General features: G+C 37.8%; 1 protein-coding gene across 1 annotated transcript in view; it reads right to left on the reverse strand.

The window, feature by feature from the left end:
• Nucleotides 1–467: 467 nt before the first annotated feature.
• Nucleotides 468–26,138, reverse strand: part of ATP10B (ATPase phospholipid transporting 10B (putative)) — a 67,387-nt gene continuing 41,716 nt past the window's right edge. The window contains 13 exon segments of the mRNA XM_032239037.1: nucleotides 468–1,000; nucleotides 7,574–7,761; nucleotides 8,770–8,874; nucleotides 9,045–9,125; nucleotides 10,647–10,847; nucleotides 13,566–13,691; nucleotides 15,002–15,078; nucleotides 15,975–16,290; nucleotides 17,452–17,636; nucleotides 19,939–20,065; nucleotides 22,997–23,103; nucleotides 24,039–24,468; nucleotides 24,471–24,638. Of these exon segments, the coding sequence (XP_032094928.1) occupies nucleotides 589–1,000; nucleotides 7,574–7,761; nucleotides 8,770–8,874; nucleotides 9,045–9,125; nucleotides 10,647–10,847; nucleotides 13,566–13,691; nucleotides 15,002–15,078; nucleotides 15,975–16,290; nucleotides 17,452–17,636; nucleotides 19,939–20,065; nucleotides 22,997–23,103; nucleotides 24,039–24,468; nucleotides 24,471–24,638 (2,523 nt within the window). The 3' untranslated portion in view covers nucleotides 468–588.

The following is a 26,138-nucleotide window of genomic DNA, read 5'->3' on the forward strand; positions in this document are numbered from 1 at the left end:
CCACTGAAGAGCAATTTGGCATGTGCAGTTTTTCACATACAGTATACATATATGCAACATATATTATGTATGTCCATACAGTATATTTCAGATTTATTTAAAAAAATCCCCTCAAAACAGTTTTGGATTCTCACTTAAAATATTTAGATTAATGGCTTATTTCTTTATATCTTTAAACATGAATCATTTTACTCTAAGATGTTGCAGTTTTAACTCTTATTCAACAGTAAGGCAGAAATGTGGCATGATTCTGAAATTTCATTGGTGAAAAGAAACAGCCCTTCTATTTTTAAGTCCCCACAAAGGAAATCTTGTGCAATTGTCCTCTAAGCTATTTGAACCCTTCTCCCCTGCCCCTCCCCATGAGAAATATATAGCCATATGCATCCAAGATGTCTTGCACTGTATAGTCAAAACACAGTTCCTCGTTATACTGATGAAATTTTATTTTAGGTCTCCCATCTGGACTTTGCTGCCATGTAACATAAAAAAGGAACCCTATTTTTCCTTCCATTGCCCTTATTCGTGGAGAGAGAGGCTGGGAAAGCAGTCAATTTTTACTTTTCCTTCTTGAAAGTTGTGCCTCCTTCACAAAGTCACTGCACTCACAGACCTCCGATGGCTTTGCCGAGAACTTTCAGTGTTCTGGGGGATTTGGCCAGTAAATGGCTCCACAGCTGTAAGTTGTCCAGTCTCTTTCTGGATGCATCTTTTGGCATCATCTTTGGCTTCCTCATTCAAAGTTCTTTCTTCAAGCATTTCTTTCGGCAGAGGCCCTAGGCCCTGAGGAACACTAGTCTCGGGAAGCCCGAGTGCTACATGATCACAAATATTTCCACTGAGTTGACTAGGATCTTCACTGTGGATTGCTGGGCCTTCTTTTATCAGCTTCCATTTCTGTATTTCACAGTCCTGTTGCTCTTTTGGCAACTTCTCCAGTTGTTGTGCTTTCAGGATGCAGGATATTTTAAAAGTCCCTTGCAGAGCCAATATAAGATATCTAGGGAAAGCAAAGAAAAACAGTTATTTTTTCAATAATAAGCTATCTCGCTCACTCATTTTGTAGGTGGCAGATGTATAATGTGAATTATGTTTTTAGTTAGTCATTCATACAAAGATTCCACTGTCTACAGATAACAGTTCCAAAATACCACACATACAGTATGGATTCCAAAGGCACTTTTTGCAAAGTACAGACAAAGATACAAAAAGGGAACAAAAGCTAGAATGAGGAAACTCATAATTTTATGAAAGCTAGTGTCACAAAAGATCTGTCACAATGGTGGTTTCCATTTACCTGCTAAGGTGGTGCCATGGGTAAAGATGCATAGGTAACCTGATACTATCTGAACAAATAAGGCATAACTCACATCAGTTCAGACATAGCAAGATAATTTGGAAATAAAATCCAGAATGTATAGAATAGATCAGCTTGCCTGTTCTTGGGCTAAGGTTTTGTTTGATGATTATGGACAACTTCAAACTGCCATTCAACCATGTTAAGGCCAGCTGCTAGGTTTCAGGAAAAAATGGTTTAGTTATGCCAGTCTGTGGATCACAGCCCATGGTAAGGGTATTTCTCTGTAACTGTATTATATCAACAGATATGGTTTTCCCTTTCCAGAAATCTTAGTGTGGTCAAGATTGCAGGGAAGGGTAGGTTAAACTGTCATAGCTTCTACCAAGTCCTCCATCACTCTTCTGTCATTTCTGCTCTTGATCAGCCCATCCTCACTTCTTTGTGTGGCTCAACTCAAGAGATCTGTGACTCTGAGGATTTTTTTGGTCCCCATTTCTCCCTGCAAGATAGCAAAGCAAATGCAACTGATTCCAAAGACACAGATGTGCAGAAGGTTCCTCCTGGTTCTGGTATGAAGAAGCTGCAGAAGAAGCAGTAAAGGCAGCCTACATTCTATACAACATTAGTGATAACAGCTGCAAGGTGACAAATGCAGGGATTCATGGAAAATGTTACAGCAAATACAGTGACTAGCAGTAAATCAGCAGCAATAGCAAGATGAGAAATTGCCAGTTGCCCCAAATGTCTCGGACAGTCATATATACAAGAGGCCTACCGTATATACTCGAGTATAAGCCGACCCGAATATAAGCCGAGGCACCTAATTTTACCCCAAAAAGCTGGAAAAGTTATTGACTCGAGTATAAGCCTAGGGTGGGAAATGCAGCAGCTACCGGTAAATTTCAAAAATAAAAATAGATACCAATAATGTTTTTGAATAAATAAATATTATTTATTTATAAATAAATAACTAGCTCTGTAAGTGGAAAAGAGGGTCAATAAAAACAATATGGTATCAACAATAACTTTAAATGTACAAAAACCTTAGCTCATTCAGCAACCAAGCTAAAACATAAAAGTTAAAATCCTTCAAAACTGGATTCCTCCTCATCATCTGTATGTCCAAACAGAGCTTCAGCATTAGCTAGTGTGAGGTTATCAGCATAGACATTGTCATCATCACTGAGTTCGCAGTCATCACCATCAGAGCTGTCGTTCTCATACAAAGCGCTGTCTTCACTGCCATCCATAGCATTACTAATGCCACATTTCTTGAAGGTGTGTCGCACCATGTCCTCCGGAATCTCTTCCCATGCATCACGAACCCACTTTGCTATCAATTCTATGTCGGGCTTCATCAGATTTCCACCTTTTGTCAGTCGGGCTTGACCAGATGACATCCATTCATGCCACATCTTTCTCACACGGTCTTTAAAAGGTTTATTTAAACACACATCTAGCGGTTGCAATACAGATGTAAGCCCACCTGGAATAACGGCCAAAGTAACTTGAGAAGATTTTGCCATTTTTTTTATGTCATCAGATGTGTGGGCTCTGAACATATCCCAAACTAGCAATGATGGTTTTTTCTTTAAGGCTGCTCCTGGTCGTTCTTTCCAAATTTCTTCCAGCCATTTTTTTGTTCCGTCTTCATCCATCCAGCCTTTAATATGTGCGCGCACTGTAATTCGTGGTGGGAATTTGACCTTTTTAGGCAAGGTCTTTCTTTTAAAAATAATGACAGGCCGCAGCTTAGTTCCATTAGCCAAACATGACAGAACAACTGTGAAATGGTTTTTTTCATTTCCTGTGGTTCTGAGAAAAATAGTTTTGTCTCCCAAACTTGCCACAGTTCTGTTGCTTGGAAGATCAAAGGTCATAGGTGTTTCATCCATATTTCCAATATCTCCCAGGTCATAGTTATGGATCCTTCTTTGTTTTATGATGAATGAATGGAATGACATCACTTTTTCATCAAGGTCTTTTGGCAACTTCTGTGAAATCTTTGTTCTTTGCCGCAAACATAGGGAAAACCTATTCATGAAGCGGGTACACCATCCTGCTGACGCAACAAATTTTTCAATGCCTGGTGCTTTAAATTTGTCATCTTGTGCCATTTGAAGGGCACGTAAGCGAATTCCCATGCGTGTTACACAGTAACCATTTTGACGACACTCCATAACCCATTCATACAATTCAGTCTCTAGAGCCCCATATGAAGTTGTTAAACCACGTTGAGCTTTTTTTGACTTTGGAATCTTTTCCAAGTCAGCTTTCTTTTTCCGCCATTCCCTCACTTGTTTTTCATCAACACAAAATTCCCTACTTGCAATACTGTTATTGCTTTCTTCTGCTCTTGACACAACCTTAAGTTTGAAACCAGCTTCGAATGACCTGCGTTTTTGTTTTGGTTGAGGATTACCGGTAGAAGTACTGGGATCCATTTCTAACAGGATAAAAAAAAAAAAAAAGACTTGTTCGGGTACCGTATCTTTTGAGGCCTAATGCAGGCTGATATTATAGAAAGTGATGACATGACTGTTTGCATAGAGCAGCCTGATTGGAACCCCCAAGGAATTTGTCTTAGGTGTACATAAATAAAATAAAATAAAATACATTCATCAAGAATCATAAGCTACAACACAGTGATAGTCTCTCTCTCTCTCTCTCTCTCTCTCTCTCTCTCTCTCTCTCACACACACACACACACACACACAAATACACAGACACTCCTCCTCTGGATTCAGTGGGGTTTAGGAAATCTCCCACCCTCATACACTCCTTCTTTCTTTCTCTCTTCCCTCCTCTGGATTCAATGGGATTTTTAGAAAATCCACACTCCTGTGCACACACTTCTTCTTTCTTTCTTTCTTCCCTCCTCTGGATTCAATGGGGTTTAGGAAATCTCCCACCCTCATACACTCCTTCTTTCTTTCTCTCTTCCCTCCTCTGGATTCAATGGGATTTTTAGAAAATCCACACTCCTGTGCACACACTTCTTCTTTCTTTCTTTCTTCCCTCCTCTGGATTCAATGGGGTTTAGGAAATCTCCCACCCTCATACACTCCTTCTTTCTTTCTCTCTTCCCTCCTCTGGATTCAATGGGATTTTTAGAAAATCCACACTCCTGTGCACACACTTCTTCTTTCTTTCTTTCTTCCCTCCTCTGGATTCAATGGGGTTTAGGAAATCTCCCACCCTCATACACTCCTTCTTTCTTTCTCTCTTCCCTCCTCTGGATTCAATGGGATTTTTAGAAAATCCACACTCCTGTGCACACACTCCCTCTTTCTTTCTCTCTTCTTTATAGCTAAATTTGATACCATTAAAAATTAAATAGGATTAAAATCTGTGGTTTATAATTTACCAGTTGTGTCCACCCCACTCCTTTCACCAGCGTTAGCCCGCTGCACCAAGGGGGACACGTAAGAGGAAGGGGAAAATACAAGAGTGCACGCAGCAACCTCGACGTCTAAGTGGGCAAGTTCACAGCATGCGCGCCTGCACGTCTGAGACAGGGCATAAAAAGGGGAAAAAAGGCTGATTGGACCCAGCTCTGTTTGGGGCGCAGGCGTGGCGCGGCAGCAGTTTTTCAGGCTGCTCCCAGATGGGATTGTAAACCCCTTCTACACCCTGGCTCCTCCTCTTCCAGAGTTCAGGCTCTCTTTCTTTCTTTCTTTTTTTCTTTCTTTGAAAGAGAAGCCCAAATTAGCCAAAGGGGGGAAAGCGAGCGAGCAAGGGACCCCAGGAAACTAGACTCGCTTGGCTGGACTACGTACGCTCCTTGGCTTAGTTGCTTTCCACGCGCCTGTTAATATATTCAAGGAAACAAACCGCGGCAGTTTTCCCCAAGGGCAATGCCGAAGAGCAGAGCCCGGAGAAAAACCAAGGAAGTCACGGAGGGCATTTGCCACTTTCTCTAGAAGGTGATACGAGCTTCCCTTTCGAATGGGAAGGGACGGGGGGTTGGCTGGGCTCTTCCCAGCAGGAAAGGGGGTTGTTTGAAACATTGGGACCGGGGGAGGGGTTGGTTTTGTTTTGTTTTGAAAGTAAATCTCAACCTGTTACAATCGTCCTTCCCAAATGAGCCGAGGAGGACAGCGGTGAAAAGTTTTCTCCAACATTTAGGGGAAAGTCGCGAGCAGCATTGCCCTCACAACTGAGGGGAAAAAACCCGCCCTCTTCCCCTTCCAGGTTTTCTTTAAAAGCAGGCAGCGCTCCTTGGCCGCAGGGCTTCACAGGGACCCTTTCCCCCTCCCACTGCTTCGCTCGCTCGCTCGCTCGCTTTCCCCCCTTTGGCTAATACAATCCCCCTCCCTTCCCATCTGGGAGCAGCCTGAAAAAACTGCTGGCAGGTATGCGGTTCCTAGGTCAGCGGCCCCAAGGAAAGGAGAGGCTGAGCCACGGGAACGAAAAAAAAAGGGAGGGGGAAAAAACCCGCCCTCTTCCCCTTCCAGGTTTTCTTTAAAAGCAGGCAGCGCTCCTTGGCCGCAGGGCTTCACAGGGACCCTTTCCCCCTCCCACTGCTTCGCTCGCTCGCTCGCTCGCTTTCCCCCCTTTGGCTAATACAATCCCCCTCCCTTCCCATCTGGGAGCAGCCTGAAAAAACTGCTGGCAGGTATGCGGTTCCTAGGTCAGCGGCGCGTGGGATCAAACTAGGAAGAAACTGGAGGTGGGGGGGAGCAGTTTGAGAGACTATGGAGAATATGGACTTCAGAGGCGGACCAGAAAGAGGTCCCGACAAAGATCCGAGGCTGAATTCGGCAGTGTTTATGGATCAGGGTCAGCCCCACCAGCTGGCGACAGGAGAGCAGAGAGGAGCGGACGGAGCAGAAGCAGCCCCAGGGCTCCGCTGCCGCTCCCCGCATTTTCTGGACAGGGATCCCTTGGAGAGGGGATTCCTTCCTGCGAGACCCCGTCCACAAAATGCAGGGAGCGGCAGCGGAGCCCCGGGGCTGCTTCTGCTGCGTCCGCTGGACTGTGGGGCTTGGAAGGGGGCGGGAAGAGCGGCGGGGTGGCGGTGGCCGGCGGTGGCAGGCTGGTTCGCCTCCTCCTCCTCCAACAGGCAATAGCACTGCCGGATCCAGTTGTAGACTCGAGTATAAGCCGAGGCGGCTTTTTTCAGCCCAAAAAGTGGGCTGAAAAACTCGGCTTATACTCGAGTATATACGGTATTCTGTTTTTTTTTGAAATAGGGCAGCTTTATAAAAGACATTTTGAAATTGTCTTATTTCGGACACCATGCATAGTATTGCCCATACTTTTGTCTGGATTTTGGATATCAGTGATCTGTTATGAAAAGAAGAGGACACTTCTGCTCTTCTTACAGTTACAGCAGGAAAGAAGAAGAAAACAAGTGAACAACTCTGAAGTTTATCAAGGCTTGCTCATGTAAATACCAAAAACCAACATTTTAAAATATATTAGGATGCATTTATTCAAGCTTCCTTCTGTTATTGCAGCACTTTGTGGCACCCCACTCTCTATCAGTTTTACAATAAGCAAAAAACTTCTCATTTTACAGAAAATTCATAGGAATGCAATGTTATGGAAAGAAGCTAAAATGTTCTGCCCTCAAATCAATGTGTGTTTTGTAGTAAGAGATTAAAGCAGGACTCATGAAGAATAAGGCTTCCTGAGGGAATTCTTTTCATAACCCTTAGACCTTGGGTGTTAAGAGGGAGAAGCAGAGAGTTGATCTTTGTGCTATTTCTAAGGATCATATGACAGCTGGAGAAGTCTGAGCTGTGACACTAGCTGTAACATGGAAACATATTTTTTTCTTTGAAGTACTCAAGGGTTGCCTCTCAAAAGAGAGAGAGAAAAAGGAAGGCATCACACAACACAACAAAGCTTTTATGTTCTAGCAAGGCATGTCAACTCAATTTCTCCAAACTGCACAGAGAAAGTTGCACTGTATTAAAGGATGTGGGCTGTCAAGAGTTTTTAAGCTTCCCTTCCATAAAATGACAGCTATACCAAGGAACTGGCTCTTGGCTGGCAGGTTTTTGTGGAGAATGGGAAAAAAAAAACAGACGAGTAAGGGTACATCTGCTGGGACTTTTCTCTGGAAATCAGATTTTACATGGTACCAGTTGCTTTATTTGCAACATCTGATTAAGACCTTGCTTAAAAAATACCATATCACAAGAGATAAGGCTTTGTGTTTCCTGGGACAACATTTAATCAATTTTTGTAATTCTTGATCTGGTAAGCTAGCTATTGAGTGGCATTTCAAACAAGAACAAGTAAGAAAAAAAACATTGGTCAAACCTTGGGAGAAGTGCTACAACTGGCATAATAATGATTGTGAAATAAAAGCTTGGCTCTGAAAATTCCATCTCCATAATCCAGTAGGGATTTGTGGGATGGTTACAAAGGACACAGGTTGCATTGTAGATGGATGAGAAAACAAAGTACAGCAAAATGCTCCCAATGATTGCAATCCCATGGAACAGGGTCTGTGAACAGAAGAAAAGAAAAGCAATTAGAGAAATAAACCTTTTAGCGGTGATTCCTTTCTAGGAATGTGATGGTGCAGAACATCAGGAGAATATAAAGAGCAAATACCATAGTAACAATCTTATGCTGAGGCAGTGCAATTTCTATGCAAACAAAAGGCATCTGAATGTAAAAATTGCAGCAATGATGAACCTGCATTGAGGAATGTCAAATTTTGGAATGAACTCTGATGCTTTTTTGTCAGGTCTTTCCAAGACAAGTGTGGGCCTGGTGGGAAAGAGCAGTATTTTTTTCCATTGCATTTGAGAAGTCATGCTTTTTAGTTGGCTTTGTGCGAATATTGGTTTCCAAGACCTGGTGTCCATTTATTGAATTTTTGTAGGTCTGTACCTTTGAGTCAGTATTACCTGGTTTAGTCTCTGCAGTTTACTTGGAAAAAAAATTTCAGAAATGGCTTTGCTAAAGTGGAGAGTGACAGGCTCAAGATCACTCAGCTGGTTTTGTGCTTAAGCTGGGACTAGAACTTTAACTTTCTTCCATTTTCAGCAAAAATATTATCTGCAGCCTTGTCTAACTGCAATCAGCAATAATATTTGTAATTATGTAAAATTTTACTGAAATACATAAATATTTCTGATAGAAATGAGGGAAATGATACTGTTTTGGCAGCAGCTGCACATTGTTGGCTCAAATTTAAGTGATTGTCCACTAGGACTCCAAGATCCTATAAGATAACTCAGAGTTATACTATTTCTGAATCTGTGCACTGCACTATCTGCAAATGTTGGCATTTCAGTACTTTTTCATCATTCGATAAATCCTTTGAAATCCAAGGTGGAAGGGACTCATACCCAGACACTCAAATGTAGTATCAAAAACACATGACTATCACTTTAACAGCCAGGTCATTGTTTCAATCAATCAATCAATCAATCAATCAATCAATCAATCAACAAACAAGCAAGCAAGCAAGCAAACTGGGATAGTTATTGAAACTATATACATACCCACATCTGAATTTCTAAAGCTTGGTGAAAAAGAATAGTAAGAAGGGCACCAGTGTTAACTACTGTTCCAAAAGAGAAAACATCAGTATCAGAATCCTGGTATACCTGAAAAGGTAGATAAAAGAATATTGATGTATCAAAATACAAAACAGAAATGTTGAGTTTTACGAACCAGCCTTCTCAAGTCTAATATACTTCAAATATGAGCTGAACAGCAACAGGCTGGAAAAGGCTGGCTTGGAGAAAGTTGAATAGTTTGAGATTTGAACACTTACTAGATAAGGGATGAAGAAGCAAATGAGACTCTGGTAGAAGGCATCCAAGATAGCAAGGCAAAACGTCAGAGGTTTGTAAATCTGTAGCAAATAGGACACAGAAAGAATAGAGATTTTTCAGAACGTGTACATTTTCTTGATATATCACTTATAACTCGATGGCCACTAGGGAATCCACCAATCATAAATGACAGGATTTGCATCAGTTTCATTCTCTGCCATTGCCTTCAAAATCAAAATCAGTGGAGATGTAGTATGCCTGAAAACCCGAAAAAGTTTTATTTAAATTGTTACTGATAATTCTATTTATTCTTATATCTCTATCCAAACAGAACAGCATGAGAGGGGATACAGGGAAGAAGAAGGTATGGAGCTTGGGTTATTGATGGGCTTGCTTCTATCATAAGAGGTCAAAACAAGCCCCTGTGGTCAAGAATGTATATTTCCAATGTAATTATTGTTTTGGTTAAATTGTTGTATATCTTTTCCACAGAGTTCAAGGGGCTTCCATGGAGATCTCCATGCCTTTTATCTCCACATCAGGATGGACCGATAAGGTAAGAATGGATATCTTCAAGTTGGGTCTCTCTGGGTCTAGTTTGGACCTACTCTAACACTTTAAACATAATAACACATTACAGTTTTGTTTACTATGATAGGCATAACTTTTTCAAGGTAGACATAACTGTCCCAGCACTGGAATATTGTAATATATTTTACCTAGAGACTGGACTTTTGCAACATGTTTCTGTTCTTGAGGGTGATTTATAAATCACACTTAGATTAGAATGAGGAACTAGGTTACTAGAGTCCTTTTCAATTAATGTTAGTATTATAGGGTCTGCATTGTCTGCTGTTTAGTTGCCAAACTACTTTTCAGATTTCATTTTGATTGACAAGCACACAGCCAAGTCATATGAACAATCATTTCCCACAGAACTTTACCTGGTTTTTAGAGCCAGGGAAGAATGTCCCCATGACCATACTGTAGCTTGCTGACCTTCTTCATAAAGGATTGTAGCTTTTTTAGTGTGGGATAATATTCTCTGTGAATGTATATGGGTTCTTGGTTTGGAATTTTTTTTGCTATCGCTTAAAAGACACAGATTTTCCCACTTGTCTCCTGGATTTCCCTATTTTAGTCATACCTACCCCAACAATTGTTGAACTAGCACCTTGACTTGTTAATACATTTTATTGTGCTTATTGTATCAACCTGTATTTGTGGCTATTTTAAGCTTTGGAAATTTTTGATCCAATGAGAATCAATCTATTTAAAAGTGTAATGAGTTGCATTTCTTAGTGCAAGATCAGACTTCACACAATAGCTTGGATTGATGAAAAATGATACAAGAAAGCACTGAATGCTCCTCTATAAAAATTGTTTTCTTTCTATATTTTTTCATCCATTCATAGGAAAAATGTTTTTAAAAGGTGCTTTTTATGGAATACAGTTGTTTAATAAGGGAATTGTTTAGGTGAAAATTGACCATATTCAACAAATCGTGGCTTAATGCAGCGAAGTTCTACTTTAGAAAGGATATTTATCTGGCTATACCGTGAAACCTGTTATATTATGGGATATTCTTGAAAAATTGTTACCTCTGAATTTTGTCCACTTTTATAAAGCGCAGGAATGTTCAATAGAGTTTTTGCAGAAATGTCTTTATCCAGAATTCCAGAAATTAATGGTGGTACAGATGTAAAAAACAAGTTGAAAAATATCATTTGCCAGTAGTCTATCATAGAAGCCCCAGAGAAAGCACAGAAGAACTGGTACCAGAAGAGAAGGTTGACATAGGTCTGGTGATAATATATGAAAAAAAATAAATGTTTTAAAGATCTATAGAAACATTATCCAGCCTTTGCTATCCAAGGGTGTTTGGTCAGTCATAATACCTAGCCCCTGCAGAGCATGGTAAACTCTTAGAATCTGATCAGTATTAGTCCAAATAAACTCAATATGCTATTTGATTTTAATTAGTTTTTTTTATTAAGTTGAGAGACTGGCTAAAGTTACATTACAACCATGTACAACTGAGCTCTCTTTCTTTTTTTAAAGTGCCGGAAGTGAGAAAGTTAAACTAACTATTGGGATAAGGAGAAAAGCATATTTATATTTTTCTCTACCTGCTATTTATCCATGCTAATTGTTTGTGTTTTCTTTCTCAAGTTTTTAAATGTACCCGAGTTAATTTTTAGAACCCATGATGTGATATGATTAGGAAAACAGTGGATGGACAAAAGGATTGAGAACTGTTTTCTTGGTTACTTCCCTACTTTTAAACTATTTCTTTTAAAAATAAATTTGTCAAATTTAAGCTAAGGAGGCATGGTGGCATAATGTTTAGAATGGAATATTGCAGGCTAACTCTACATAGTGCCAGCAGTTCGATCCTTACTGGCACAAAGTTGACTCAGCCTTCAATCCTTCCAAGGTTGGTAAAATGAGAACCCAGATTGTTGGGGGCAATATGCTGACATTTATAAAATCACTCAGTGTGCAGTAAAGCATTACAGAACAGTATATAAGTCTAATTGCTATTGTTAAGAGTAGTAACAGACTCACTGAAATCATCAGAACTTAATTATACTACAATATACATACTTGTTTTTAGTAAATCTACTTTAAGCACGAATAAGAGTAGACTCAGTCCATTATTAGGTCTTAGTGACAAACATTTGCATGAAAAATATAGTTAGGCTTGGGTGTATGTAAATGGATTGTAGTCATCTACTTGAGATTCACAGTTAGAGCTTGCTTTCATGAATATAAATAGCTTTTGTATTTCTTGCAGCTATGTGATTGTCACTCAGAATCAAACATAAACTTTGTATGCTGCAAAGGTAACATATTCATAAAATGTCACTTCTATTTATTTATTTTTGTACAAAAAATTGAAATAGTAAAATTAAATAATTGGCAGAAAAATCCCTCCTATTGTTTTCTACAATTTTCTAGCTACTTTCATAGCAAACAATGTTATGGACGTTGATGGTAATAAGTCAGAAAAATGAAATGTAAACAATATTTGATATAATGAAATTCACCAGAAATAGGCAAAGTAGAGAAGTTCAATCAAATAATGGGAGTTAAATGTCTATGTACATGCAAGAAATACCAATTTTGTTGTATTTAAGTACAATGACAATAAAGATTATACTTATACTTAAGTGGATAAATAGGTACCACTTTGATGGGTAGATAACAGCATTATCTTGTTTGTCTTGGTGTATAGTTATGCTTGCCAAATGACCAAATGAAGCACCTTTAGATAAAGCTGGCTCCTTTGGCTAGAAAGCAGATATGAGCACTGGCCCTTAGAGTTGGACATGGGAAACCCTTACCTCTTTTATTTATAGCAATGTAGGTAAGGGAATCCATCATTCTTTACTAATGGGAATCATACTTTTTCCAGCATCAGACCTAATATTGCAAGGGTTATTAGTGACAAAGTAAAAATTAAATATCATTTTAGAAAATCTCCATGGTTTTTGAAAGTGGGCTGGGATATTGGGAAATGAAATAATAGTGGGAAAATTAATGACATTAATTCAACATAAGCATTTCCCAAAAGATATTTGATTTTCCCTCAGTCCTTATAAAATTGTGGTTTTGGACACCAACGCCCAAAGTGGGAGTCAAAAGAGGCAAAATGGTACTTGTAGCAATGCAATAGAAGCTTATCCCTTTATGTCTCTGTCTCTGTCTCTGTCTCTGTCTCTGTCTCTGTCTCTGTCTGTCTGTCTGTCTGTCTGTCTGTCTGTCTGTCTATCTATCTATCTATCTATCTATCTATCTATCTATCTATCTATCTATCTATCTATCTCTATCTCCTTCCCCCCTCTCCTCTATTCTCTACCCTCTATCATTTAACATCTATCATCTACAATTTTGTATATAGTGTACATTGCAATAAGCATATAAAGGAACTCTGGCCTTGATTATGCTGCCATGATGTGGCAACATCTTGTGTGATTATGCTACCATCTTGTGTTTTTTTAAACACTCCCCCACCCTTTGGAGGTACTAGTGGCTCCGGATTCCAAGAGATGCATGTTAATTGCATGATTGAAATGTCTACCCTGAGAATATGGATGTCCAACTGAAATTCCTGCAATGTGGCTAAAGCTGACTAATATGGTCATCTATTGGTAGCATAGGTTTCCCATCACTTTAGGTCATTGTCAACCTCTAGAGTCCAAGTCAGGACCAACCTCTACATGGCATGATTATACAGTCATTTTATGTACAGCAGTAGAGCCACAATTCTGTTAAGGATCCTCCAGATAACATTTTAAATAGGAAATTAGAGAATAAAACCTATTTTAAAGGAACTAATGAATCCATTTAATCAAAATATTTTTTAATTCTTGAATATTTAAAGAATGACTTTATGGAATGTTTCCTTATTATATTTTTGGGAACTTGTAAGCAGTAAAATAACCTATAAACAAAACCTGTCCAATTAAGCAATAATGGATGACATGTAGGATGAAATAAAAAGTTAAAACACCTACCACATTTTTATAGAAAAAGTATAGCACCATCTTTCCCAAGCGAGAATAGCACCAGTGTCCATGGACGAGAAGTAACTTCTTGAGGTGTTTAAACTGAGATACTGAAAAATCACTGGCCATGACAGCCTGAAATGGAGAACATATAGAAAATGACACAATATATATTTTCAATTTTTACTGATCCAATATAAATCAGGACTGCAGGCAAAAGTCAAAATAATAAAAGCCAAGAGTGGGAAATACAATGTGTCTCTAGTGTAATATTAGACTATTCAATGGCAGCTTTTCCAAACCTTTTGCTCTTTAGATGTGTTTAACTATCATTTCTGGGATTCCCAGAGAAGTGTGGCCAAACTGGGAATTCTGAAGTGAAGTTACACACTAATATAACTGGAAGAAAAGTTAAAAATGAGTGTGCTAGAGTTTCATTATGAAACTGCATCTATCTCCATTTCCAAGCCCTGTGTGACAATTTAATGTATAAGACAGTGATCTTATGACAGTTAGACTTAGGGTAAGCAATTTTGGGTAGTTGGAGGCTTCACATCACTCTAAAATAATGAGGAAAAGAGGGTGGGAATCTATCATTTATTTGGATGGAACTACAATTCTCCCCTTCTCCTTAACCTCCGTGTGAAAGTTTGGGATCCTTTGTTTTTTTAAGCCATTTTGCTTATTTTAATGCACTACTGTTTGTGCATTGTTCTCTTCTCCAAATATTCAGCAACAGAGGAACAATGAGAGACAAACAAGCACTTGGAGAATCTCTTGTAGCTCTGGAGCCACAAATTGCCCATCCCAGTCTAAAATAATAAAAGCAGCCTTCGATGAAACAACTCAAAGCACTGAATGAGGAAAACATCCTCAAGTACTGCTTGTAATCCAGTACAATTCCACATCAAATGTAGTCCTGCACAGAAAATATGGATTTAGTGGTAGAGGTTGGACAATCCATCTATGGTTTTACTGGATTACAATGTAATTGTGATTCAGCCTCAGTTCATAAGTGTCAACCAACAAGAAAATTAATTGTCAGCTTATTCTATTAGGATGCTTCTAGTGACATTTCTATCAAACAATTAACCCCCTTAGGAAGGATCGGGGAGGACAGAGAGTTTCCAGATGATGCTTCTTATTGTTAATCAACCTTCCTTATTTTTTTTCTGCTGCACAATGTCTTTGTTCAGAAACATTATAGCCTTGGACATTTGCATGGGACAGATTCATATGCCTAAATGAATAATCAAGGTAAGCATACAAATGATTTGGTTCATTATAAATGCAAATCATTTCACTCTGATATTGCTTACCTTGTTATAACAGATAAGTTTGTAAGTTTACTTTTTATACGGAATGCAGTCACCTAAAAATTCTGAATATGTACCTTAGCAATTGTTGCCAAGGGCAAGAGGGTATTCTTCAATTATTATGCATACCTGCATACCTTCTTGTCCAGAAATGCCAATTCCAATATCAGCTGCCTGGAGCATACCTACATCATTTGCGCCATCACCTAGAAAAGAGTGAAACATATATTTCTCTCAGACTGAAAAGTAGGCTGAACAGATGGTATGTAAGGCAATGGAAATATTTGTTCAGCATATTTCTCATTCTGCAATATATGGTTTATGTCAGAGGTCAAGTTTGTGTAATTAGATATAGAATGAAAAGATACTTCTTTTTGTTTGCCTTGAATCTTGCCATTGCTTGAGCCTAAATTTGACTAGTATGAACAAGAGAAATAAACTTATTCCCATTCACCTTGTTCCAAGTCACTGCTGACTTTATTATAAATCATTGACAGTGACAACAACAATTTCATTTTCAATTCTTGTATAAGTTTTTTCAGCAACTTTACCTTTTGCTCAGCAGAAACATGCAATTTTTTGTTATGTTATGTTTCACTGACATATCAAATCTAATACCCCATTCTTATACTTGAACTTAGCTCCAAAGCTGGGAAACAATTCATCCAGATTCACATTTCCACCCTTATCATATTACTTGAATGTGAAGTTGGGATTAGGTACAAAGCCAGCTAGGTGACCTTGGGCCTCAACCCTAGGATGTGTGTGCAGGTTCTTGGGAGAAATGTGCAAAGAATGCTGTGAGTGTATGCCAAGAATGTACATTCTCAGTAGGGTCATTCAAGTAAGAAAAGAATACCCTAGAACAAACAGACACCTATACTGAGCAGCAGTGGTGTAGGAAGATTGATCACTTTAGTAACAATGACAAAGATAGAAGCAACATGTTATACTATATGGGAAAAGGCAATAGTAAACTATTCCTATATTTTACCAAGACAACCAGATGGGATAGGCAAGGTTGGAGACAGAGTGTTCTGGAGAAAATGTATCTACGTAGTTATTAAATACTGACAGTGACTTGATGGCACATGATGCTCACCTACTGCAAGGGTCAACACTTTCAGCTGATTCCGTACAAGTTTGACCACCATGCTTTTCTGCAAGGGCGTGCATCGGCAGCACAAAACTGAGTGGCTATATTTTGTAAGTTGAAGAAACTTATGCTCAAGTTTTCCTTGGAAAATAGTATTTAGAGCTCTTCCATCAACTACTAGTCCAATAACCGGATTTGGAAGTCCTGTGGTTGACCAAGAAAATGGCAGCTTAAAGCCAAAAATACTCCAGATTTTTGTAGGGATTACTCGACCCTTCTGCACCTCTTCCAACATGATATCCAGCAGCGATTCACAAGTTTCCTATGGAAAAAATAGTTGAATAAGTTGTGAAGCTACATGGCACTGCAAACAAGAATTCTTCAGTTACTAAACAGTATATGCTAAACTTTTAATTACTTATAGTCTTTCATTCCATTGGACTGCCACATAAATTGAAGGACATAAGTGCTGATTTAGAGAAGTCATTGAACAAGTTACTTGATCAAATATTTAGTAACAATTTAAAATTGGAGAATGTGGTGCATTATCCAAACTAATTTTAACCTCCCTCGTAATGTATAGTTAATTTGTACTTTGCTAATTCTTATATAATTCTGTATATTCATATTTTACAATCTAAGTCTTCTATTTTGGATTACAATTTACATCACCCATATGTGTGACCTGAGCTACTGATCTGAGACCATGGATTGGTATGATTGGGATTATAAATAAAGATATTTAGAGGACACCAGGTTAAAAAATGATGCTATACAATATTTGCTATTATTAGTGTATATTCAGAAGAAATTGCAATGTTTTCACTGTTGAGGCTTTGAGATAAATACTACTGCATATAATGTAGTCTATGACTAAATGTATTGTTTTATTGCATATTGCATATGGATTAAATACCCTTTATCATTACATCACTGATAAATGAAATATTATCTCGCAAGTAGGTTTACCCCCTGTCTGTTCTTTCAGAGAAGAATTGCTTATTTAGTACCAAAGTTTAGTATTTCTAAATAAGAATCAATTTCTTTCAATGGAACAGATGGCAAGCCTATGATTAAGCATCAAGCAAAACCCCAACAGCATGTGGAGACAAGTTCTTTTGCAATCTTAAAGATTTAAAATCTTAAAGCTCGTTGCTAGCATTCACAAGATCTCCCTGGGTTCTGAAGAAGGGCTACTTATGAAAGCACGGATGGCACAGTACACAAGCAGGTATTGACTCATACAATGAGAATTCTCCGCATCTTTCCCAACCACTTCCCACATCTTCAAAATCTACTATGAAGCTGGAACAGATTTCGAATACATATGGGGAGGTTCTCACCATTTGGGAACCCATGAGAATACACCATTGGATTCAGTTCTTTTCTCCCCTCCACAATTCAACCCTGTTCTGAAAAACTTTTGCATGAGAAATTATTTACCTATCATGGCATATTCTCCCTGCTGGCCATTAGGACCTACCTTGCTTTCTGTATTAATGGTAAAGACAGTGTCTCTTTGGTCTAGAAGTTTGCAAGAGTAGGCAATGTTGACAGCTGTTTCCTGCTTATCTCCGGTTAATACCCATGTTTGGATTCCAGCTTCTTTGAAGGCAGCGATGGTATCAGGCACTCCTTCTTGCAACCGATCTTCAATTCCTGTTGCTCCTTATGAAAAGGAAATAATCAGCATTATTGATTGCTGCCACAGGGAAGGCACACCTCTGGGGTCTAGGTAAATGGCAGTATTTAATCGATGGAAACCAGAGCACGCCAGGCAGATATGGTGGGAGACAGGTGGTACCTCAAGTAACCAGGCTCTGTGCCATTAATTAGGAATAATTAGGAAACAATTGCCATGTGATAAAGCAGCTCATACCCCACATTTAACTTTTGTTATGTTTTACAATAATTGCTCTGCAAAACAGTTGTGATCAAGAGATTCTTCTTTAGGACTTTAGAGTATAAACCATCTTTTTCATTCCTACAATTGGCTTATGCAAAAATGGTTTGTATGCCAATTGTAGGAATAAAAAAGATGGTTTATATTCTAAATGTTTTGCAGAGCAATTATTGTAACAAAAGTTCTGTATGCTCTGTATGTACTATGGTGTTGGGATACATTTATTATACACATATACGGGTGCACCACTGCTGGAGCAATGAGGCATAGGATTGCACAAGAACATATGTTTTAGCTTTTCATTATCTTCTGGAGGATGAACTTAAAAGGTCAAAACTTACACAATAATAAAAGAAAAACTAATGGAAAGCTGACCTGTTTAACTGAAAACCATTCACTAAACAGGTTATCTATTGTTTCAATGCAAAACTTAGAAAACTGTATTCCCTGGCTTGAGATGTTCCAGAATTAAAATAACTCTGCTAAATGAACATTGAAAATAATTACTGAAAGAGTAATAACAACTTTCCTACTGGGATCAATATAACGTTTTTGGAAATTTTAAGTATTATATATTGAATACAAACTATCACATAAAACCTGGATAGCTAAGCTGTGACTTAGCTTGGAATATAAAGAAGAAAATAAGAAGGATTATAAAGAGGATTATAACAACAGGAGGAAAAGCAGTTACACTGCCACTTAGAGGCTGGAGGCTGGATACATAGTTTTTTCTTCTTTCTCTTTGATCACGAGATTCAAGGTTCTTTCAGCTTGTTTACTGACAGTGATAGTAGGAAGTGCACAAGTTGTTTATATAGGTGCCTTTTGGAAGTTCTATCACTAGCTATTGGAGAGAAGACAACATTTTGACTTGAAAGATAATAAATGAACCTGTTTGAAGTTTATTAAAATAGCCTTGAACCCTATAGTGGCAGTATCTGCAAAATTGAAAGAATGGCCCAGCAGGAAAAACAAACTGTAACATTGCAAATGATTATGTTTGAAATTCAAAATCTATTAGTTGTGACAGAGAGAATTGAAAAGAGTTTGGAGAATATGGAATACAAAACAAAAAAAATCTGATGGAGAAATTGAGGATATTTACCAAATGAAGAAAGTGGAGGACAGAGTTCAAAAGATGGAAGAAAAAAATGAGCAAAGAAATAAGAAAACTGTGGATACTGACAACAAAGTGAGCGTGGTTGGTAATGGCAAGAGCAGAATATGGAAAGGGGAGATGGATGGATTGGAACTCTACCTCAGACTTCAAAGCACAGAAGAAGAAAAGAGAGAAAAATTGATGGAGATAAGGAGATAAATCTTGATAGAAGCACTAGTGATAACCAAAGATAAGCTGATGGAAAAAGCAGATATTGGGTTTCAAACTTTTGTGAGATACGAAAGGAACAGCATGTTGCCAAGGGAGATTTATACAAGATTTATTAAGAAAGTAACTATAACATTAATTCTATAAATGGCAAGAGATATAAGACCATACTATTGCTGGAGGGATACAGGTTGCTGCAATGAAAATGTATAATAAAAATTAAACTAAATTTAGTTTACTAGTAGTATGTATAAAATGAAGCGACAATAGCTATAGTTAAATAAGGATTAATAATGATAACAATACATAGATATATTAGTTAGATAATATGAAATTTTATATAAACAATATGTGGAGATTATGAGAGGAGGTTTAAAAGCTTTATCTAGAATATGTTATAAAGATGTATTGTGATTGGATGATTTTAGGATGATTTAATGGAATGTTATATAATCCTATTCTAGATTTTGAATATTATATATAAAAGGATGTAAAAACAATTATAGTCAAATTAAGGTTGAGATATAATAATTGTGATATACATGAATATAGGTGAAATTAAAATATGTGATTTGATATGAAAAGCAGGTGGTGACTATGGAAGAGATGCATGGAAATACTGTAACCAACTGACACACTTTCTACAATTTATACTGAAAGATGGTTTTTTTTAATTTTAATTTTTATGTTTGTTTGTCCTTGTTTAAAAACAAATAAAATTGTTTTAAAAAAGATACCTAATAAGGTGAGTTTACTTTCCAGATGTTGTGCTGCTTCCATTAAAAGTTCATCTTTGTTGTCAATAGCTATTTCTGCCTCATGATGAAAGTTGAGCCATTTTCGAAATTCCTCTTCACTTAAAATCTGTCATGGTGTAAAGTCAACATGTAAGTGAAAATACTAAATACCTGTCATTAGGCTGGTGGAGATCAACATCTCTAGTTTGATTCAGTCATTAGAACATTTGTTGTTACCAATTGCAATTCTAATACATTATCACTAACTATGATGGGTTATAAAAGTTAGGGTAGTGTTACTTCATAATTTCAAATAGAGTCAGGTAGCAATTAATAGTATTTTGACAACTAAGCACAAAATATGCAACATTACAAACACACAGCCTGAAGTAATAGATTTGATGAAGTATTAGGTCCTAAAAATTGAATTAATTTTGAAGCAGATACAGCTATGTTTTATTTTAATAAGAATTCTGGGAATACAGGGAAATTCTAGTGAAGGAAAATACAGCATTTTCAGTAGGAGAAACTGTGATTTAAGAGATGAGCTACGGTTTGTGAATGCCAGTATCTGAGCTGACAGAGAAAAATGTGAAGCTTTATTCTGTCCTCAGAGGCATTTATATGAGATGACGTCCAAGGATTCTCACTGGATAAAACATAGATGAAGTCTTGTACTTTGAATCATGATCAAAGCAAGCCTAAGAATGTGCTATCTGAAATAAAACCCTGGACATCCTGGCAAAGTCCATGAACAAGACTAAAAACAGAATTATTTCAGCATTAATAATAGAATAGCATCCTCCATTGAGTCTGAGGGGCTCCCAACTTATAAATGGTGTCTCCAAGTTTGGTGATATGGCATAGAGTATTCTTGTGAGCCGTGATGGCGCAGTGGTTAGAAAGAATGTAGTACTGCAGGCTGCATCTGCTGACTGCGGACAGCCAGCAGTTTGGCAGGTCAGTAAAATGAGGACCCAGATTGTTGGGGAAAATATGCTGACTCTGTAAACTGCTTAGAAAGGGCTGTAAAACACTGTGAAGCATTATATACCGGTAAGTCTAAATGCTATTGCTGTTGCTCATCATTCACATAAATCTGAAGTTTTACCCTGTTTAATAACAAAATCAGTCCTAAAATGCAGGAGCTCTGCCTTTTAGTATTTATATTCCACAGCAATGAGGTAGTATCAGTTGAGCAAGAAAACCATAATATGTACAATGAAATAATAAGAAAAAGCCTCATATCGTAATTACATTACTGCAAATGTTATCGACAGAGTTTGGTATCACTTTGGCGGATGATACATACCAAAAACCAGACAGTAGAAATGTCTCTTTTGTTTTGCTGGAGTGCTAGAAGATTTTAATACCAGTGATACTAATATTATAGCATTTAATATTTATTATGAAGAGTTCTCCCAGAGTCTCTCTCTGGTATAGAATGGAACTAGGAAAACTGGTGTATGATGACACAGGACTATCTAGAAGATGTTATCAGAAGGTGGTAATAGTTTTCTTTGGAATTTCATTTTCTCCATCACTATTTATAATGCTCCTAAAATTTATGGGAGCCTTGTTCACATTCTTGACATCTGATGCTGCCAAATCCTGATGAGATGTAATTCTGTATGGCTTTCCTACCTAAATCCAAAAAGGCTATTTAATACCTACTACTATCAATAAAGGATTACTCGAGGGAACAACAAATAGAAGCTTAATCTAAATAAGTTGGAAATGTTCCTGTCTAAGACAGATTGGGGATCCGGGATACCATCTGCGTTGGAAGGAACTGTGATTATTTTTACTCACAATTTGGCCCTGAGTGCATTTGCACAGCTACAGCTAGGGTGCCAACTGCACCTATTCCTGGAGATGTTAGATGATGATACATGTCTTCATTATATCATATAGGAGCAGCCATTAACACAATCACAATGAACTAACCTTTGAAAATGATTCAGAAACTTTGATTGGCATAAAATGCTGCAGGCAGGCAATTGACCTTCAGTTTTAGTGGGCACATCTCCCTTACTGCAAGAGCATCATTGATTTCCAAGCTGTTTCTGGCTACAGTTCAAAGTGCTAGTTATCCCCTATAAAGCTTTCCACCATGTGGGATCAGGCAGTTTGAAAGAAGAAAAAAAAGTCTCCCATATGACCTTACTCAGACTTTAAGTTCCTCTGGGGAAGTTCTTTCTGTTCTGTTATTATCAGAGGGAAGAATGCAAAAGATCTCTCTTCCAAAAATTCTGATGTACCCAGCTTTGTCCCTTTCTTTAACATCTTTCCACTGTTGGACAAATATAGTTTTATTTACATAGATGTTTAATTTTCCAGCTGCTGTAACAGCAAATGGTGCTGCATGTTTTTCCTTCTGGAAAAATATATATTTATTGCATTGTTTTGCATACTACCTTGTGCATACTATAAAGAGGAAAGATGGATTTGGAGTTAAAGGCAGGTGAATTTTGCCAATCAGCTGCTGCATGTCTTCAGATCATTTCTGCTGTTTCTTTCTCCTATCAGGTAAGGGTTCCAAAATGAAAGTATTTATTTTTCTAATATTTCAAGCTAACACTCAGTGCTGCTGAGAACAATACCTTCCAAACGTTTTTCTGACCATCAGCCAAAAACTGTAATTCACATATTATTTTCTCTGGAGCAGTCCAGAAATGTTTATGCAGGCTTTGATGCTTCTGCTAAACTAAAGCGGGCTAAAAACCGCAGGTTGTAATTTACACTATGATTAACCAGCCTAGCCAGAGTACCAAATGTTTCAAGAAACAACAGAGAAGCTCTGTTTGATTGCAAATGTTTCTGATATTCAAAAGTTAGTAATAGGAAGAACAGATGTCAAAAGACTGGAGTAGAGTATTGCTTTCCTTTAGCTTCATTTTAAGATGATTTAGATGAGGGGGAAGTAAGAACCTTAGGAAATTAATCTAGGTAACAAAGCATTTGCCATTGGGGAACTGGCTTAAAGTGTCAAAACAAGCCATTTACTGAAGTGATTGTAATTATTATTGCTGCTATTACCATTAAAAAAAAAGATTACCTTCTTTGCTATGCATAGAGTTCTCAGACCGTCACGTGCATACCAATCTAAATGTTTTTGTGTTTGTGTTTTCACTCTTCTTATTCTTTTTCCCATGGCCACACTAGCTGTGAAACACAAAGGAAATCTGCTGATTCTCACCAAGGTTTAAGAAGTACCCTCTTAAGTACCCTTCTGCAGCCCAAAACTGAGACATTTTTTTGAGGCACAAAAAATATATATTCCTGTGGGCATTTTTCTTTCTTTCCTGTCAAGATGTAAGTATTATCCACATGTGATGCTTGATTCTACTTTATACATGAACAGAGGGAACTTGGTCCTTATCAATTACATGTAACCTGGGCAACTGGAGGCTTTTAAGATACTATGAAGCAATTTTCACCATTGGACATTTTAGCTAGGGCTGCTGAAGTAGTAGCCACAAAACTCCCCAGGTTCCTTACCCTTGTCCTACAATGTGATTTCTATTATTAAGAGCTTACTGTTAATTACCAATTTGTGTATCTTCTCCTGTTAGAGAATCACTGCGGTCATTTTTTTACCGTTTTAATACAGCGCTCATAAAAACAAATTAATGTCTACATTAATAATTAGAAAGGATACAGGCTTTCTTAATTAGTCTGTTCAATATCCTTTTTAATTATGTAAATCAACATCCTTGCTCTCATTTTCACTACTAAGGTTTCTAAGTGTATTGTTTCTGCTGCAAACTGAAACCTATACATCTTGAAGATATTGTCCAACAATCAAATCTACCCTTTCCCCCCGAAAATAATATCTCCCCAAATAATAAGCCCAATTGGGCTTTTGAGCGCATGCGCTAAAATAAGCTCTTCCCTTGAAAATAAGCCCTCCCCGAAAATATTGCAACACAGCAGCATCCATGAGGTGACCATGCTCGCTGCCTCCTGCACCTCAAAAATAATAAGACTTCCCTGAAAATAAGGCCAAGTGCTTATTTCGGGGGTCAAAAGAAAATAAGACCCTGTCTTATTTTCAGGGAAACACGGGATGCCTTCCTCCTAGTTCATTAGTTCTGTACCTTTGGTAGGGTCTTCCAATACATCCATTATGGCGGAGTCTGCCCCTTTGGTATAGACTATGATTTCTTTGGTGAGGGGATGCCTTACTACCACCGACATCCTCTTCCTGCTGGAATCAAAACCCAAGGTGAACAAGAGGTCAAAGGTCAGAAGAGTCCCTTCCGGCAGCCTTACAGTCACTTGTTCAGGAGTTCTGGAGACTAATGTAAACTGGTAGGCATGGGCTGCGTGGACTAGAGCTGCTTCGTCTGGGCTTTCTGCCTCATAACAAATTTCTCCCTGCAAAGGCCCATGGTCTCTGCCTGCAAAGCTCCCCTCATTTGAAGAGGGATCCGAAACCCCACAGAGGTCATTCTCACTGAAGGACTCCCTTCTAAGACTCTCATCATCTGTTAAGCTGGAACAGCTTTGAGTAGGACATTCATCTTTCATTTTGATTCCGCAAAGGCAGTGCTGCTCTCTGTGTTAATACTCTCTCCTAAGTCTGAACTCGATTGAACCGATGTCTGGCTGAGGCTTGCCAACTTCAGCCACTGGAACAGCTGGTGAATTTTCTCCAGGGAGAGTCCTGACTGCTTCATCAGTGATGGAGTCGTAACCTTAAGAGAAAAGAGGGAATTGGGATTAATTAAAGCAAACATTCTGCAGCACAGCTAATATGAAATTGGACCATTTCACATTAACAGAGGAAACATGGAAAAGGTGCCAAGTAATGCCATTACTCAAACCAAGGGGCTCATTAACTGGACATCTCGATAAGGGGGATTTTTGTTGGCTTCCTTATGTAGATAAAAACCAAAGTTTTACACGAACAGTTTAGGAATTGAAATACTTATAAGCCCATTGCAGAATGTTTCCTAGGATATATAGCACCTTTTAAATGATTGAGACAGAATGGATGCAACTGAAATTTCTGTGTATTCTTTCAGTGTTCTAAGCCTCTGTAAATGGTTTTAAGAGAAAAGTATGTTTCTTAAACCTCAGAAAAATCCCCAACTCTCAAATGATTGTGATTAAGTGATTAAAATGTTTCTTTAATCATCTGCTTGGTTTATTTACAATACCAATTTTGCCTCTTAACCCACTTCCCCCTCTATGCATGCACACACCAAGGGGAGTCTTGGTCTTGCTTGCTATGATATGACAACAACATTATTGTGCCCTTTGTGGATCTTAAGTTTGGGCAAGAAATCACACTGTGGTTCCAGGCTGAAAAATGGCCTACTCCTGTTCTGCATGAAGATGATATTTTTTTCTTATTGTGTAGAAAGACAGTTTTTTTTTAAAATATGAAGTTTCCTATTCACTGTAAATGGCAGAATTAATTAAAGATAGAGATGTATGTCAACCTATTTTACTGCATTTCAGATTCACATTGTTCATTTGTGTATTACACAAATGTAATACACAGTTTCTACATATGTTTATGGAGAAGATTATTTTTTTAAAAAACTCTGCAAGGAAAAGTGTGTATATAAAATATGATTAAGTCTCCCAAACAACATTCCCAAGTTTATCTTATTCATGGGTAGCATCTTGTTAATATTGTAGAGTTTCTTCATGATGTTCTAAAATTCCTTTTATTGGGTTTCGCTGAGTTGAACGTTTAGCAGGTAGGGGAGGTAGTAGAGGAAGAAAGCCAAGCATTATATTTCCTGTGCTCAACCATAAGGACTGTTATGAGTGCATAAAATAATAGTTCTGCAAAACAAGTGAGTTTCAAGATGGGACGTATAGGAAAATCGCAATAAGAAAATGAAGGAACTTTTAGAAAAATTTAAAGAGGAATTGGAAATGTTTGAATTGGAGGGCTCAGATGAGAGTGCACAAAACCTTCAGCAGGTACAATAAGAAACTGAAAGGGATAATACCAAACTAGGTGCTACACATATTAATTCTTCTAAATTTGAGGTTGATTATGGATTACAAACACTTAATGTGGAATATAAACCGAGCAAATATTTCTCAAAAGAGAAAAGATATAATTTTTCCACAAGCCACACATGGAAAAAAAAGGTTATAAAACTTGTGTGAAGAATTTATTTTAGCAGAAACTAAAAAAAGAAATGTTGTATAAAACGTTTTAGTTATTTATTTAT

Source organism: Thamnophis elegans, chromosome 2, assembly GCF_009769535.1.
Source record: "Thamnophis elegans isolate rThaEle1 chromosome 2, rThaEle1.pri, whole genome shotgun sequence".
In the NCBI taxonomy this organism is placed as follows: Eukaryota; Metazoa; Chordata; class Lepidosauria; order Squamata; family Colubridae; genus Thamnophis; species Thamnophis elegans.